The 14,866-nt window shown below is 40.0% G+C and overlaps 1 protein-coding gene across 3 annotated transcripts in view; it reads right to left on the bottom strand.

Moving 5' to 3' along the window:
* Positions 1-3,384: 3,384 nt before the first annotated feature.
* grin2ba (glutamate receptor, ionotropic, N-methyl D-aspartate 2B, genome duplicate a) overlaps positions 3,385-14,866 on the bottom strand; it is a 431,694-nt gene continuing 420,212 nt past the window's right edge. For all 3 annotated transcript variants that reach the window (XM_061973840.2, XM_061973838.2, XM_061973841.2), the window contains exon 17: positions 3,385-6,234. In XM_061973840.2, the coding sequence (XP_061829824.2) occupies positions 4,009-6,234 (2,226 nt within the window). In that variant the 3' untranslated portion in view covers positions 3,385-4,008. The remainder of the gene's footprint in view (positions 6,235-14,866) is intronic.

Below are 14,866 nucleotides of genomic sequence, written 5' to 3'. Positions count from 1 at the left end.
CTTTCCCTATCTGCACCTAATGACTGACCCCACTGTGGACTGGACTCTTACTGTTATGCTGGATCCACTATGGACTGTACTCTCACAATATTATGTCAGACCCACTCGACATCCATTGCATTCGGTCTCCCTAGAGGTGGGGGGGTTACCCACATATGCGGTCCTCTCCAAGGTTTCTCATAGTCATTCACATCGACGTCCCACTGGGGTGAGTTTTTCCTTGCCCTTATGTGGGCTCTGTACCGAGGATGTCGTTGTGGCTTGTGCAGCCCTTTGAGACACTTGTGATTTAGGGCTATGTAAATAAACATTGATTGATTGATTGATTGATTGATACAGGTGGGCGAAGAGATCGGAATTGACCTGCAGTGTGAACGAGTCCAATATTGTCCCCTTGTTCAATATCACCACACGTCTACACCTACGCTGAGTCAGCAAACACTTGAAAGTAAAACAAAGTATAATCCTTAACGTACTGACTGGTAATCTATCATAACATGAGAGGAAAAGAAAAAAGGATCTAATATCGGTGTCTTAACTATATTTCTTTTTTTTTTTTTTATTAGTTTTATTTATTTCTTAAATCGCTTGTAAAACGTGTTCCAAAGTTACATCCTGTCTGTCTGTCGACTGTACAAAGTGAAAAGTTTGGATTATTAATATTTACACGTAAAAGATGAACATACTAACGCCATCGCCGGTGTCTTTTTCGTTCTTCGCAAATTCTGAACTTCCTCCCCGTCGTGTAAGCGGTGGGTCTGTATAAAAAATTCCAGAGACTTGTTTGTTCCGAGTCATAAGTCTGGTGTTTGGATTTAAGGCTAACTATCAAGCTTATGTTGTGACTTTATGAATAGTAATCAGCAAAAAAAAAAATGCTGTTATCCTAACACACACACACACACACACCTACAATGCATTTAGATGAGCGTAAAAGACGGATTCCAGTAGCTCCAGTCTTGGCTGAGCACTCCCCGCACAATCTCTTGCAGCCCTTGAACTGAGCGTATAAGACGGATTCCAGTAGCTCCAGTCTTGGCTGAGCACTCCCCGCACAATCTCTTGCAGCCCTTGAACTTCTGACAAAAAACAACTTCCGACTAACTGGAGATCAAAGCTTGAAATAGCGAATAAAGGCTTTTTTCCCCCCCCCCCCTCGTTTTTGTTTCAAATTCTGTACACTCGGATGACGCGTCACTGAAAAGGGCGAAGAGGAGGAAAGGGGCGGCGATGGCGTGATAAGGCATGTCTACTGAGCGCCTGAACCTACACCAGGTAAAGGTCCTGTGCAATAAATGAGGCTTTGCCAGCGTCGGAAAGAAAAGAGGAAAAATATGTACATCAGTCAAAGCTGATCGCTCGAAGGCTGTTTTCTCAAATAGACATCCTCCTCTCGTCATGACTATCATTGTCACGGGGCCACAACTTCCCCACTTTGCCGTCTCAGCGATGCCATCTAGGGCGGCGTATGCAAAACTACGGAGGGTCAAAAGGTATAGAACTAGATAAATAAATACATCTTTAAAATACGACTTCAATGTGTCATTAATTAATCATCCTTGGAATTGAACACATAAATGTGTAAATGTATTTCATGTAAAAGTGCATTTCATTATTCAAGCATTTCAATATTTAATTAACTATTTATAATTTAATTAACTATTTTATGATGTAATAATTTAATGATTTGATTATTTATTAAATTATTTCACAATTTCATTAACACATAATTTGCAGTTCAATAGCGCCAGGAAAAAGAAGTAAAATAAATAAATCATTAAATAAATCTTAAAATAATGAATGAATTAATTACAATCATGAAATAATTAAATTAAAAAATAAACAAGTCGTGAAATCATGAAATAATTCATTCCTATCATGAAATAATTAAATAAATCATGAAATAGTTATACAATCCTACAATAATTAAATCAGTAAATTGCAAAAATCATTAAATCATTAAAATAATTCATTAAAATCAGTAAAAAAAAATGGACAAATAATGAAATAATAAATAATCATGAAATAATTAAATAAATCTTAAAAGAATGAAATAATTAATTGCAATCATGAAATAATGAAATCAACGAATAAATAAATAAGTCATGAAATCTTAAAATATTTGCAGTAATGAAACAATGAAATAAATCAATAAATCATGAATTTATTAACGTGTTTGAAAAACGTATTCGGGTGTTACCATTTAGTGGTCGATTGTACGGAATATGTACTGTACTGTGCAATCTGCTAATAAAAGTTTCAATTCAATTCAATTCAAATTCAATTCCATTCAAAATTCAATTCAAATTCAATTCAAAGATCATGAAATAATGAAATAATAAATTACAATCATGCAATAATTGATTCAGTAAATTACATAAACCATTAAATAATTAATTAAAATCAGTTAATAATTTAAAAATTCAATAAAATCAGTAGACAATGAAAAAATAATCATTAAATCATTAGTTACAACCATTAAATGATTAAATAAATCATGAAATATTAAAATAATAAGTTACAATCATGAAATAATTGAATCAGTAAATTACATAAAATAGCAAATCATGAAATTATTAAAATCAGTAAATAATGAAATGAATCATTAAATCATGAAATAATTATATTGATCATTCCACCATGAAATAATCTATAAAAATTATGAACAAAATTAGATAAATCATTAAATCATGAAATAATTATTGACATTAATGAAATAATTAGATAAATCATTAAATCATGAAATAATTATTGACATTAATGAAATAATTAGATAAATAAATACATCTCGAAATGTTGAAATCGATATTTAATTAAATGTACTGTTACTGTGAAATACATTGACACATTTATGTATTTAATCACAAATATTTCATGTCTGACACCTTAATTATTTTGTAATCATTTTTGTCCCATTTGAGCCTCCATAAAATACCAGCGAGAGTGCCTGGCGACGTCACGGGAGTAACCTGAATGGAAAAGACGTAGAAGGCCGCCGTGCTGTGAAGTGGCGCCACTCCCAGACCGTGTGGGACATCCTGAATAGAACTGCCGTACGGCGTCATAAAATCTTTTTTTTTTTGTACGAAGTTATAAAACATCTCGTATCGAAACCGCTGCCGGGGCAGCATCTCAAGCCGCTTTGACATTTGATTTATTGATTTTTTTTGGCGCTCCAACGCGACGTGAACGGGAGGACACTTCCACCGGACCTTTAAGGCACGTCCTTTTCTCTCGGCGTCCCTGGCCCTGCGACGAGGCGTTCAAGCGCAAACACGCTCGATTCCGGCCGTCGCAAAAACATCGATTAAAAACCCCGAAAGGAAACGTGTGAAGTCAAATATTCCACCGAGAGCAAGAACGGAAGAGTTCAGTCTTTCTGGCTCCGAGGTTGGACCGCCTTTAAGCTGCCGACGCCGGCAAGGAAGAAAAACAAAACAATACAAGTACGAAAAACCGATGGGATATCACACCTTGTAACACAGAGCAATAAAAAGCGAAGATATCTTACGGCGTGTTCTTCACAACGTTATTATTAATATTGTTCTAGTCTTTATACCCTGTTTTTTTCCCCTAGAATCATTCATGATTGTATTTCTCACAGCGAATCTTTTGGCCTGCGGGAGGAGGAAGGAAAGGGAGGAGAGTTCAGGGCGGAGGGTGGGAGAAAACTCAAGTCATCCCCTGGGTTGCCGCTCTCCAATCGTGCAGTCTTCCGTCCAATCCCAGTGGGATCGTACGTCCCGTACCGAACTCGGGTGAGCGATAACTGCGGAGTCAACAGGGGCGATGTAGGTAAAAGTAGATCACTTTGGCGTTTGGGGAGAGAGGGGTCACTTCCCCGCCTCGGCAAAGTGTCCTGAATTTTTATTTTTATAAAATAAAGATTTCTCTACGTGGGAAATGTGGATCCTCCGGGTGGTCACGACCTCCGGCTGCAGTGCGTGGACGGTGTCTTTAAAAACATCCCTGATCTCCGGACGCGCCGCGCCGCCGGCGCCCGACCTCTCACACGTCGGACTCGATGCTGGACAGTTTCTCGTAGACGTGGCCGTTGCTTCCGTTGAAGGGCCGCGACGGGGCCACCCCCAGCATGGAGCCGTGGTGGCTCAGGCCGCCCAGGCTGAGCTCTTTCGGGAACCGGGGGGACACGTTGGACATGACCCCGGCGGTGGCGGACGCCGGCACGTAAGACGTGGTGCTCGTCTGACTCCTGAAGTCACTTCGGCTGTTTTTGGCGACCTGCTGCTGCTTTTTCATGTAAAACTGTTTGGCTCCGTGCATCAGACACTGGTCGTCGTCAAACGTGGGTATAAAGGGGTTCTGGTTTACCCGGTCAGGATAAAGAGATTTGGATAAAGAGATCGCTGCCCCACCGCCACCTTCCATCAGAGACCTGTCCCTGTCCCTCACGTCTCGCTCTCCGACGGAGCGGCGATGGAGGCCGTCGCCTCCTCTGAACAGGCCTCCCATCCGGCCTTCGCCTCCATAAAACGAAGGGTCCCTTTCTCGGTCTCTCTCGGATCCCCCGTGACGCTCAAACATGTGCGCAAACGGGCTCGCGCCCTCCATGTAGCGCTCCTTCTCCTTCAGGCTGACGCTTCGGGGAGGCGGCAGCATTCCGCCCATACCCGGACCGCTCATCCCGCCGACGCCTCCCAGATTGCCCATCAAGCTCCCCATGCCGCCCGTCTCCTCCTTCTGGAGGTCTACAAACGCGTCGTAGGAATGCTGCCGCCGGAGCGGCTTGCCGAACCCTCCCCCTTTCCTCCGCTGCTGCGCCTGAGATTGCGACTGGGGGACGGCGACCATGCCTCCCCCTCCCACGCCCCCAATCTGTTCCAAGAGGTGGTTGTTGTCCTCGCTGATGTCGTAGAGGTTCCCCGTCTTTTTGCAGCTCTCGCAGCGCAAACAGGACGCGGAGCTGGGACGGCTGCCTCCGCCGCCCCCCGAGGAGCCGCAGCTTATGCCGCCGTAGCCGCCGCCCCCGTGCATGGACATCTGCTTCACCCCCGCACCGGACCGACAGTTCCTGCACTCCCATTCTCCCCCGGCCAACCCAGATCCCCCGCCGCTCTTTGAGTCCGACTTCTTGGGTTTGCTCTTGAGAAAGTCTTCCACCGGAACCAGCGAGGTGCAGGTCGGTACTCCTCCGTCTCTACTCCCAGGGCCTTCAGTCAGATCCACATGTTCCCACTGGGGGACGCCCTCTTTCGGGCGGAACTGGTCCAAATAAAAGTCCCTCACGCTCTCCTTTTCTCGGAAGAGATAGTTTGCGTCGGTATTTCCGCCTCCTCGCTTACGTTCGGGGGGCAAAAGTGGTGGCGAGGCAGAGCGATGGTTGTGGTAGTGGTGGTGGCTGATGTGGTACGGTTTCCTCCTGTAGCCCAGCTCGATTTCATCCAGCTCCCGTCTGGACTTGGCAGAGGCCGGCCTCTTTTTCAGGCTATCGCGGTATTGTTTGCGTTTCTTGGCGTTACCTTCCAGGTTCCCGTAGGTTACCGTGTGCGTGGAAATGTCGGAGACGTCGGACCGTACGTTTCCGTCGTCGTCCCCTCTCCCTCCGCAGTACCCGTGACCGGGGATGTAGGTGGAACTCGAGGCGCCGCCCTTGAAAGAGAACTTCCCGTACAAGTCGGGCAGGCCGCTTTTAAAGCCCTGGCCCGGAGGCGGAGTCTGTCCGGACAGCAGGTCGAACTTGCTCATATTCCTGTGGGTCAGCGCCGAGCACGGCTGGGTGGTGAAGATAGGCGCCACCCCTCCCCCGAGACTGTCACAGTCAAACATGCCGCCCTCCAGGGAACTGGCACTGCCCAGACTATGCGGCCTGTTGGCAGGCGGTCCACTGAGCCCAAGTGTGGAACCGTGATGGTGCAGGTAGCGGTCCTGGTACACGTTGCTGTCCTTCATGTGGACGTTGCCGAACGTCCTCTCCACCTCGCCGATGTAGTCGCTGAACATGTTGTCCTCCGGCAAATAAGGCGGCTTGCAGTCCGAGTGGCCCGCCAGGCTGCGCCGGTGCTCCGAGATGTCGTAAACGGACGACTCCCGGCGAATGAAGTCCAGAGCGCTGTGGGGTGAGCCGTTCACGCCGGACAGGGAGGCCATGTTCTTGGCGGTGCGTAGGAGGCGCAGGATGTTAGAGTGGGTGTTGTTCATGGTGGCCGACGGCGAGTTCAACGCCGAGCTGCTTTTCTCCTCGATCTGCACGCCGTGAATGCAGCTGTAGATGCCCTGTGGGGAGACACAAAGTCCAGATTTGAAAAATTGTGTTTCCGTTTACAGTAATGCACCGTAAAATCAACAACGGTAGATTTTGTGGTAAAAAAAACAAACTGGCAGCTCAGTCGCCAGAATTTTACCATTGTGGCCTTTTTCCCCATTTACAGTAATGCACTGTAAAAACAAAGACCATCAAATTTATGGTAAAAAGAAACCTGGAAGCTAAGTCCTCTGAATTTTACTGTAAAAATGACATTTTGTCAATTTATAGTAATTCACTGTAGAAAACAAATATAAACATTTTACAGTAAAAAAGTTGTGACAATTTTACTGTAAAAATAAAAAGTTGTACCATTTTTCCATTTACAGTAACACAAACAATGAGCTGAGATTTCATGGTAAAAAACTGTAAAAGCAATGACCGTGCAAAAAAAATAATTAAAATAAATGTGGTATCGTTTTTTTCATTTACAGTGATGCACTGTAAAAAAAAAAATGACGATAGATTTTACGGTAAAAAACTGGCAGCTCAGTCCCCAGAATTGTATTGTAAAAATTGCGTTAGCTTCTTAGTCGTGAGAATTTTACTGTAAAAATAAAACTGGTACCATTTTTTCATTTACAGTAACACACTGTAAAAATAATGATCATACTGTAAAAATGAATAAATTACAATTTACATTAGTGCACTGTAAAAACGACAACTGTAGATTTTACTGTGAAAAACTGCAAGCATAAAAATAACAGTGGTACATTTTTTCCATTTACAGTAATGCACTGTAAAAACGATGCCCATGCATTTTACGGTAAAAAAAACTGGCAGCTCAGTCCCCAGAATTTTACTGTAAAAATTACATTGGTGCCCTTTTGTCAATGTATATATATATATATATATATATATATATATATATATATATATATATATATATATATATATATATATATACATTGACAAAAGGGCACCAATGTAATTTTTACATCATTATTTTTACAGATTGTTACTGTAAAGGAAAAAAATGGTACATGTTGTATTTTTACAGTAAAATTCTCACAACTAAGAAGCTAGTTTATATATATATATATATATATATATATATATATATATATATATATATATATATACATAAATGGTACCTGTTTTATTTTTACAGTAAAATGCATGGGCATCGTTTTTACAGTGCATTACTGTAAATGGAAAAAATGTACCACTGTAATTTTTATGCTTGCAGTTTTTCACAGTAAAATCTACAGTCGTCGTTTTTACAGTGCACTAATGTAAATTGCAATTTTTTGTATTTTTTTTACAGTATGATCATTATTTTTACAGATTGTTACTGTAAAGGAAAAAAATGGTACCAGTTTTATTTTTACAGTAAAATTGTAAGAACTAAGCAGCTAGTTTTTTTTAATATATATATATATATATATATATATATATATATATATATATATATATATATATATATATATATACATTTTATTTTTACAGTAAAATTCTCACAACTAAGAAGCTAGTTTATATATATATATATACAACTAAGAATATATATATATATATATATATATATATATATATATACAACTAAGAAGCTAGTTTATATATATATATATATATATATATATATATATATATATATATATATATATACATACATATATATATATATATATATATATATATATATACACATATATATATATATATATATATATATATATATATATATATATATATATATATATATATATATATATATATAAACTAGCTTCTTAGTTGTGAGAATTTTACTGTAAAAATAAAATGTATATATATATATATATATATATATATATATATATATATATAAAAACTAGCTGCTTAGTTCTTACAATTTTACTGTAAAAATAAAACTGGTACCATATTTTTCCTTTACAGTAACAATCTGTAAAAATAATGCTCATACTGTAAAAATAATACAAAAAATTGCAATTTACATTAGTGCACTGTAAAAACGACGACTGTAGATTTTACTGTGAAAAACTGCGAGCATGAAAATTACAGTGGTACATTTTTTCCATTTACAGTAATGCACTGTAAAAACGATGCCCATGCATTTTACGGTAAAAAAAAAACTGGCAGCTCAGTCCCCAGAATTTTACTGTAAAAATTACATTGGTGCCCTTTTGTCAATGTATATAAATACTGTATATATTTTTTTTAAACTAACTGCTTAGTTGTTACATTTTTACTGTAAAAATAAAAGTGGTACCACTTTTTCATTTACAGTAACACACTGTAAAAATAATGATCATACTGTAAAAAAAAAATGTAAAAATTGCCCCCTCCCACAAAATACACCCCTGACCGCCGGCCCCTTTTACAGTCGCTGATTGTTTGGGCAGCAACACCAGGGGCCTCTCTAGGGGACCACAGCAAAAATCTATTAGTGATTACAGGAAAACAACAAGTAAGTAGCCGCTCGCCGCGTACAAGTGCATCTAAAGTGCCTACGGGCCGTGGACCACATGCAAATGAGGGGCCCCGCAACAGGAACAGGAACGCAGTAATTAAACCCCTGATGTGTTTATTGCTCCCGAGTCATTGGGGAGCTTTGAATCGATATTTTTCATTCATTTGCAGCGAGTTCCCAGACGGGGTCCGCAGATTTTGGTCGCCACGAGAAGCTTATTGAGCCGCTATGAGAGAAGGAGCGCTAAGCAACCGTGACAGATGACTCGTTCTGACGCTCCCCAGCTCAAATGTTAATTGCTGCAATAACAATCACATTTATTGGAATTATGCTGCTAAATGAAGAAAGCAGAAGGAGAGAAAAAAGGCTGAGGAGACAATGATATAGTGTTGGAACATCTTTTCTACTTTCTCTTCTACATGCTAACGAACGTGTGCTCCGCATAAATGAACATAGCAAATGATCTGGCTAAATTAACTTTCCTTTATGTCATAGGGAGGCGGGGGGGGGGCTTTTTGTCAAGAGAGCAATCAGCGAATGTTGAGATAAAATGATAACGAGGCAATAATAATAATAATTAAAGCTGCAAGCAGCGTTGTTCGGGCCCGCGTATTTGGCAGGTGCTAGTCCTAAGTGTCCCAATACTTTTGTCTACTTTTAGTCTGAAGTGTCCCAAGACTTTTGTCTAGTGTACCTACCTTGTCTGCATTGTGTGGGCACGTTGGTGCTTCCTGCTTTTGAGCAGCCATCTTAAAAAAACAGCACCGCAGGAGCATCAGTGCAGCGGGTCTTTGAAGGGTCATAAAATCAAAACCGGAGCAGGTATCACAACTCTTTCACCAACTTTTAATCAGAAGGGTTCAATCTCTGTCCTGTGTTAGTTTGAAGCCGAAACAACAAACGCGCTCAGAGGAGATAATGTTTGAAGTAAGGGGACGGGTTTTTACAAAAATGTTGTGTTGAAGGGGGAATAGCAAACTTCCTGTATATTTTTGCTGGGGGTTGTCAATTTATGAAATGTAGGTCTAAGTGAGACCTACGGAGAGGTTTTTGTTTCATGTCTCTCCGACCTTCCCAGTGGGAGTTACAGGCAGTTTTGTAATTTTTTTCTTCCGAGGAGCAGTTTTTTCTCCGTTTTATTCAAAAAATTCTGTAGAGCGCAATTTTTGAATTTGGGGTTAGTTTTTTTTATTAGATCACAGTTTTTGCCAGTCCTGATGTGTGCGTTCAGTTTGGTAAGTTTTGAAGCATGTTAAGGGGGTCAAATTACAGCTGAAAGAGGCAAAAGTGAGTGATTTTACTAAAATTTAGTGTTGAAGGGGGAATAGCAAACTTCCTGTAGATTTTTGCCCGAGAAAATAAATTAATAAAATTTAAGTCTAAGTGAGACCTACATAGAGGTTTTTGTTTCATGTCTCTACGACATTCGTACGGGGAGTTAGAACAAGTTTACTTGGTAGGGGGCGCTAGAGCGCAATTTTGAGTTTTGGGGTTTGGTATTTTTACCAAAGAGTTTTGTTTGAGTTTTTTTATGTGTGCGTCAAATTTGGTGAGTTTTGAAGCATGTTAAGGGGGTGAAAGTAGTGCGCAAAGCTGCGGAACAAAAAGAAAGAATAATAATAATAATAAAACCTTAGAAATTCAATAGGTCCTTATGTCCCATTGCATAAGGACTCCCACAGGGAGTCCTTATGCAATGGGCCACTGCGGGCCCTAATAATAACTAGAATTTGCTATTCTTGGAAATTGAAAACATGCTGGTTTGAATGTCCAGGGTGAGTGGAGTGTGCGGAGATTGGAATGGTTCAAATCAGATGAGAAACGTGGGATATACAGTCGAAGGGGAGAACATTTGCTGGAAATTCCGGGAAAACCGGGAATTTCGGGAAAGGGACAACACGTTTTGCGTTCAATACATGTAAAGAGTGGCCAAACAGCTCCATTTTTGTTTCATCTGACATCACATGGACAAAGATAAGACCTTCTGGAGGAAAGTTCTGTGGTCAGATGGAACAAAAATGGAGCTGTTTGGCCACAATACCCAACAATATGTTTGGAGGGGAAAAGGTGAGGCCTTTAATCCCAGGAACACCATTCCTACCGTCAAGCATGGTGGTGGTAGTATTATGCTCTGGGCCTGTTTTGCTGCCAATGGAACTGCTGCTTTACAGAGAGTAAATGGGACAATGTTGGAATTTTCCAATAAGGTTGAAAAATCGTTTTTAAATGAGTATTTTGGAATTCTTGGAATTTCAGGAAAACTGTGAATTTGTACGGAAACAAAAATGGTAGTTTTGTTGTCCCATATAAGAAGAATTTTTTGAAGGTGGAATGGTCAAAAACGGTTGAAAAAATGTGGTCTGTGAAAACTTTCCAGGAAGAGTTGAAAACAGGGCTCTAGAAAACCTGGAATTGTGGGAATGCCTGAAAAAAAGAGATCTGACCAATTTAAATCTAAGACTAGATCTGACCAATCTAAGACTAAATCTGAAAAATCTAAGTCTAAGACTACATCTGACTATTCTAAGTCCAAGACTAGATGTGACCAATCAAAGTCCAAGACTAGATCTGACCAATCTAAGTCTAAGACTACATGTGACCAATCTAAGTCTAAGACTAGATGTGACCAATCTAAGTCTAAGACTAGATGTGACCAATCTAAGTCTAAGACTCGATGTGACCAATCTAAGTCTAAGACTCGATGTGACCAATCTAAGTCTAAGACTAGATGTGACCAATCTAAGACTGAGACTAGATGTGACCAGTCTAAGTCTAACACTAGATGTGACCAATCTAAGTCTAAGACTAGATGTGACCAGTCTAAGTCTAACACTAGATCTGACCAATCTAAGACTAAGACTAGATGTGACCAATCTAAGAATTCTAAGACTAGATGTGACCAATCTAAGAAGTCTAAGACTAGATGTGACCAATCTAAGTCTAACACTAGATGTGAACAGTCTAAGTCTAACACTAGATGTGACCAATCTAAGACTAAGACTAGATGTGACCAATCTAAGAAGTCTAACACTAGATGTGACCAATCTAAGAAGTATAAGACTAGATGTGACCAATCTAAATACAAGACTAGATGTGACCAATCTAAGTCTAAGACTCGATGTGACCAATCTAAGTCCAAAACTAGATGTGACCAATCTAAGTCTAAGACTAGATGTAACGAATCTAAGTCCAAGACTAGATGTGACCAATCTAAATCCAAGACTAGATGTGACCAATCAAAGTCCAAGACTAGATGTGACCAATCTATGTCTAAGACTAGATGTGACCAATCTAAGTCTAAGACTAGATGTGACCAAGCTAAGAAGTCTAAGACTAGATGTGACCAATCTAAGTCTAAGACTAGATGTGACCAATCTAAGACTAAGACTAGATGTGACCAATCTAAGAAGTCTAACACTAGATGTGACCAATCTAAGAAGTATAAGACTAGATGTGACCAATCTAAATACAAGACTAGATGTGACCAATCTAAGTCTAAGACTAGATGTGACCAATCTAAGGCTAAGACTCGATGTGACCAATCTAAGTCCAAAACTAGATGTGACCAATCTAAGTCTAAGACTAGATGTAACGAATCTAAGTCCAAGACTAGATGTGACCAATCAAAGTCCAAGACTAGATGTGACCAATCTATGTCTAAGACTAGATGTGACCAATCTAAGTCCAAGACTAGATGTGACCAAGCTAAGAAGTCTAAGACTAGATGTGACCAATCTAAGTCTAAGACTAAATGTGACCAATCTAAGAAGTTTAAGACTAGATGTGACCAATCTAAGAAGTCTAAGACTAGATGTGACCAATCAAAGTCCAAGACTAGATCTGACCAATCTAAGTCTAAGATTAGATGTGACCAATCTATGTCTAAGACTACATGTGACCAATCTAAGTCTAAGACTAGATGTGACCAATCTAAGAAGTCTAAGACTAGATGTAACCAATCTAAGTCTAAGACTAGATGTGACCAATCTAAATCTAAGACTCGATGTGACCAATCTAAGTCCAAGACTAGATGTGACCAATCTAAGTCTAAGACCAGATGTAACGAATCTAAGTCCAGGACTAGATGTGACCAATCTAAATCCAAGACTAGATGTGACCAATCAAAGTCCAAGACTAGATGTGACCAATCTATGTCTAAGACTAGATGTGACCAATCTAAGTCTAAGACTAGATGTGACCAAGCTAAGAAGTCTAAGACTAGATGTGACCAATCTAAGTCTAAGACTAGATGTGACCGATCTAAGAAGTCTAAGACTAGATGTGACCAATCTTAGAAGTCTAAGACTAGATGTGACCAATCAAAGTCCAAGACTAGATCTGACCAATCTAAGTCTAAGACTAGATGTGACCAATCTAAGTCCAAGACTAAATGTGACCAGTCTATGTTTAAGACTAGATCTGACCAATCTAAGTCTAAGAATAGATGTGACCAGTTTAAGTCTAAGATTAGATGTGACCAGTGTAAGTCTAAGACTTGATGTGACCAATCTAAGTCTAACCCTAGATGTGACCAATCTAAGTCTAAGACTAGATGTGACCAACTAAGACTAGGAGTAGATGTGACCAATCTAAGTCTAAGACTAGATGTGACCAATCTAAGTCTAAGACTAGATGTGACCAATCTAAGTCTAAGACTAGATGTGACCAATCTAAGTCTAAGACTAGATGTGACCAATCTAAGTCTAAGACTAGATGTGACCAATCTAAGTCTAAGACGAGATGTGACCAATCTAAATCTAAGACTAGATGTGACCAATCTAAGTCTAAGACTAGATGGGACCAATCTAAGACTAGGACTAGATGTGGTCAATCTAAGTCTAACCCTAGATGTGACCAATCTAAGTCTAAGACGAGATGTGACTAATCTAAGAAGTCTAGGACTAGATGTGACCAATCTAAGACTAGGAGTAGATGTGACCAATCTAAGTCTAAGACTAGATGTGACCAATCTAAGTCTAAGACTAGCTGTGACCAATCTAAGTCTAAGACTAGATGTGACCAATCTAAGTCTAAGACTAGATGTGACCAATCTAAGTTTAAGACTAGATGTGACCAGTCTAAGACTAGAAGTGACCAATCTAAGACTAGGAGTAGATGTGACCAATCTAAGTCTAAGAATAGATGTGACCAATCTAAGTCTATGACTAGAAGTGACCAATCTAAGACTAGGAGTAGATGTGACCAATCTAAGTCTAAGAATAGATGTGACCAATCTAAGTCTAAGACTAGCTGTGACCAATCTAAGTCTAAGACTAGAAGTGACCAATCTAAGACTAGGAGTAGATGTGACCAATCTAAGTCTAAGAATAGATGTGACCAATCTAAGTCTAAGACTAGATGTGACCAGTCTAAGTCTAACACTAGATGTGACCAATCTAAGACTAAGACTAGATGTGACCAATCTAAGTCTAAGACTGTATGTGACCAATCTAAGACTAAGACTAGATGTGACCAACCTAAGACTAAGACTAGATGTGACCAATCTAAGACTAAGACAAGATGTGACCAATCTAAGACTAGATGTGACCAATCTAAGCCTAAGACTAGATGTTACCAATCTAAATCTAAGACTAGATGTGACTAACCTAAGACTAAGACTGGATGTGACTAACCTAAGACTAAGACTAGATGTGACTAACCTAAGACTAAGACTAGATGTGACCAACCTAAGACGAAGACTAGATGTGACCAATCTAAGACTAAGACTAGATGTGACCAACCTAAGACTAAGACTAGATGTGACTAACCTAAGACTAGGACTAGATGTGACAAACCTAAGACTAAGACTAGATGTGACCAACCTAAGACTAAGACTAGATGTGACCAACCTAAGACTAAGACTAGATGTGACCAACCTAAGACTAAGACTAGATGTGACTAACCTAAGACTAAGACTAGATGTGACCAACCTAAGACTAAGACTAGATGTGACTAACCAAAGACTAAGACTAGATGTGACCAACCTAAGACTTAGACTAGATGTGAGCAAAGCAGCATGGTACCAAGAAGTGTCTCTAACATTCCCAGGCAGTCCTGAGGTTGACTGAGGGCCACATGAGATAGTTTTTGTTGCAGCCACTTTGTCTGAGCAGGACTGGCCTTGGGGCCAGAAGCAGCAAATCAAAGAGACGGGGCGAGGGTCAGAGTGTGGCCCCGTGCTGTAAATTAGTTTT

The sequence above is a fragment of the Nerophis lumbriciformis genome, linkage group LG22 (genome assembly GCF_033978685.3).
Source record: "Nerophis lumbriciformis linkage group LG22, RoL_Nlum_v2.1, whole genome shotgun sequence".
Lineage (NCBI taxonomy): Eukaryota > Metazoa > Chordata > Actinopteri > Syngnathiformes > Syngnathidae > Nerophis > Nerophis lumbriciformis.
The sequence above is the reverse complement of the archived record's forward strand: the minus strand, read 5'-3'. Positions and strand labels throughout refer to the sequence as shown.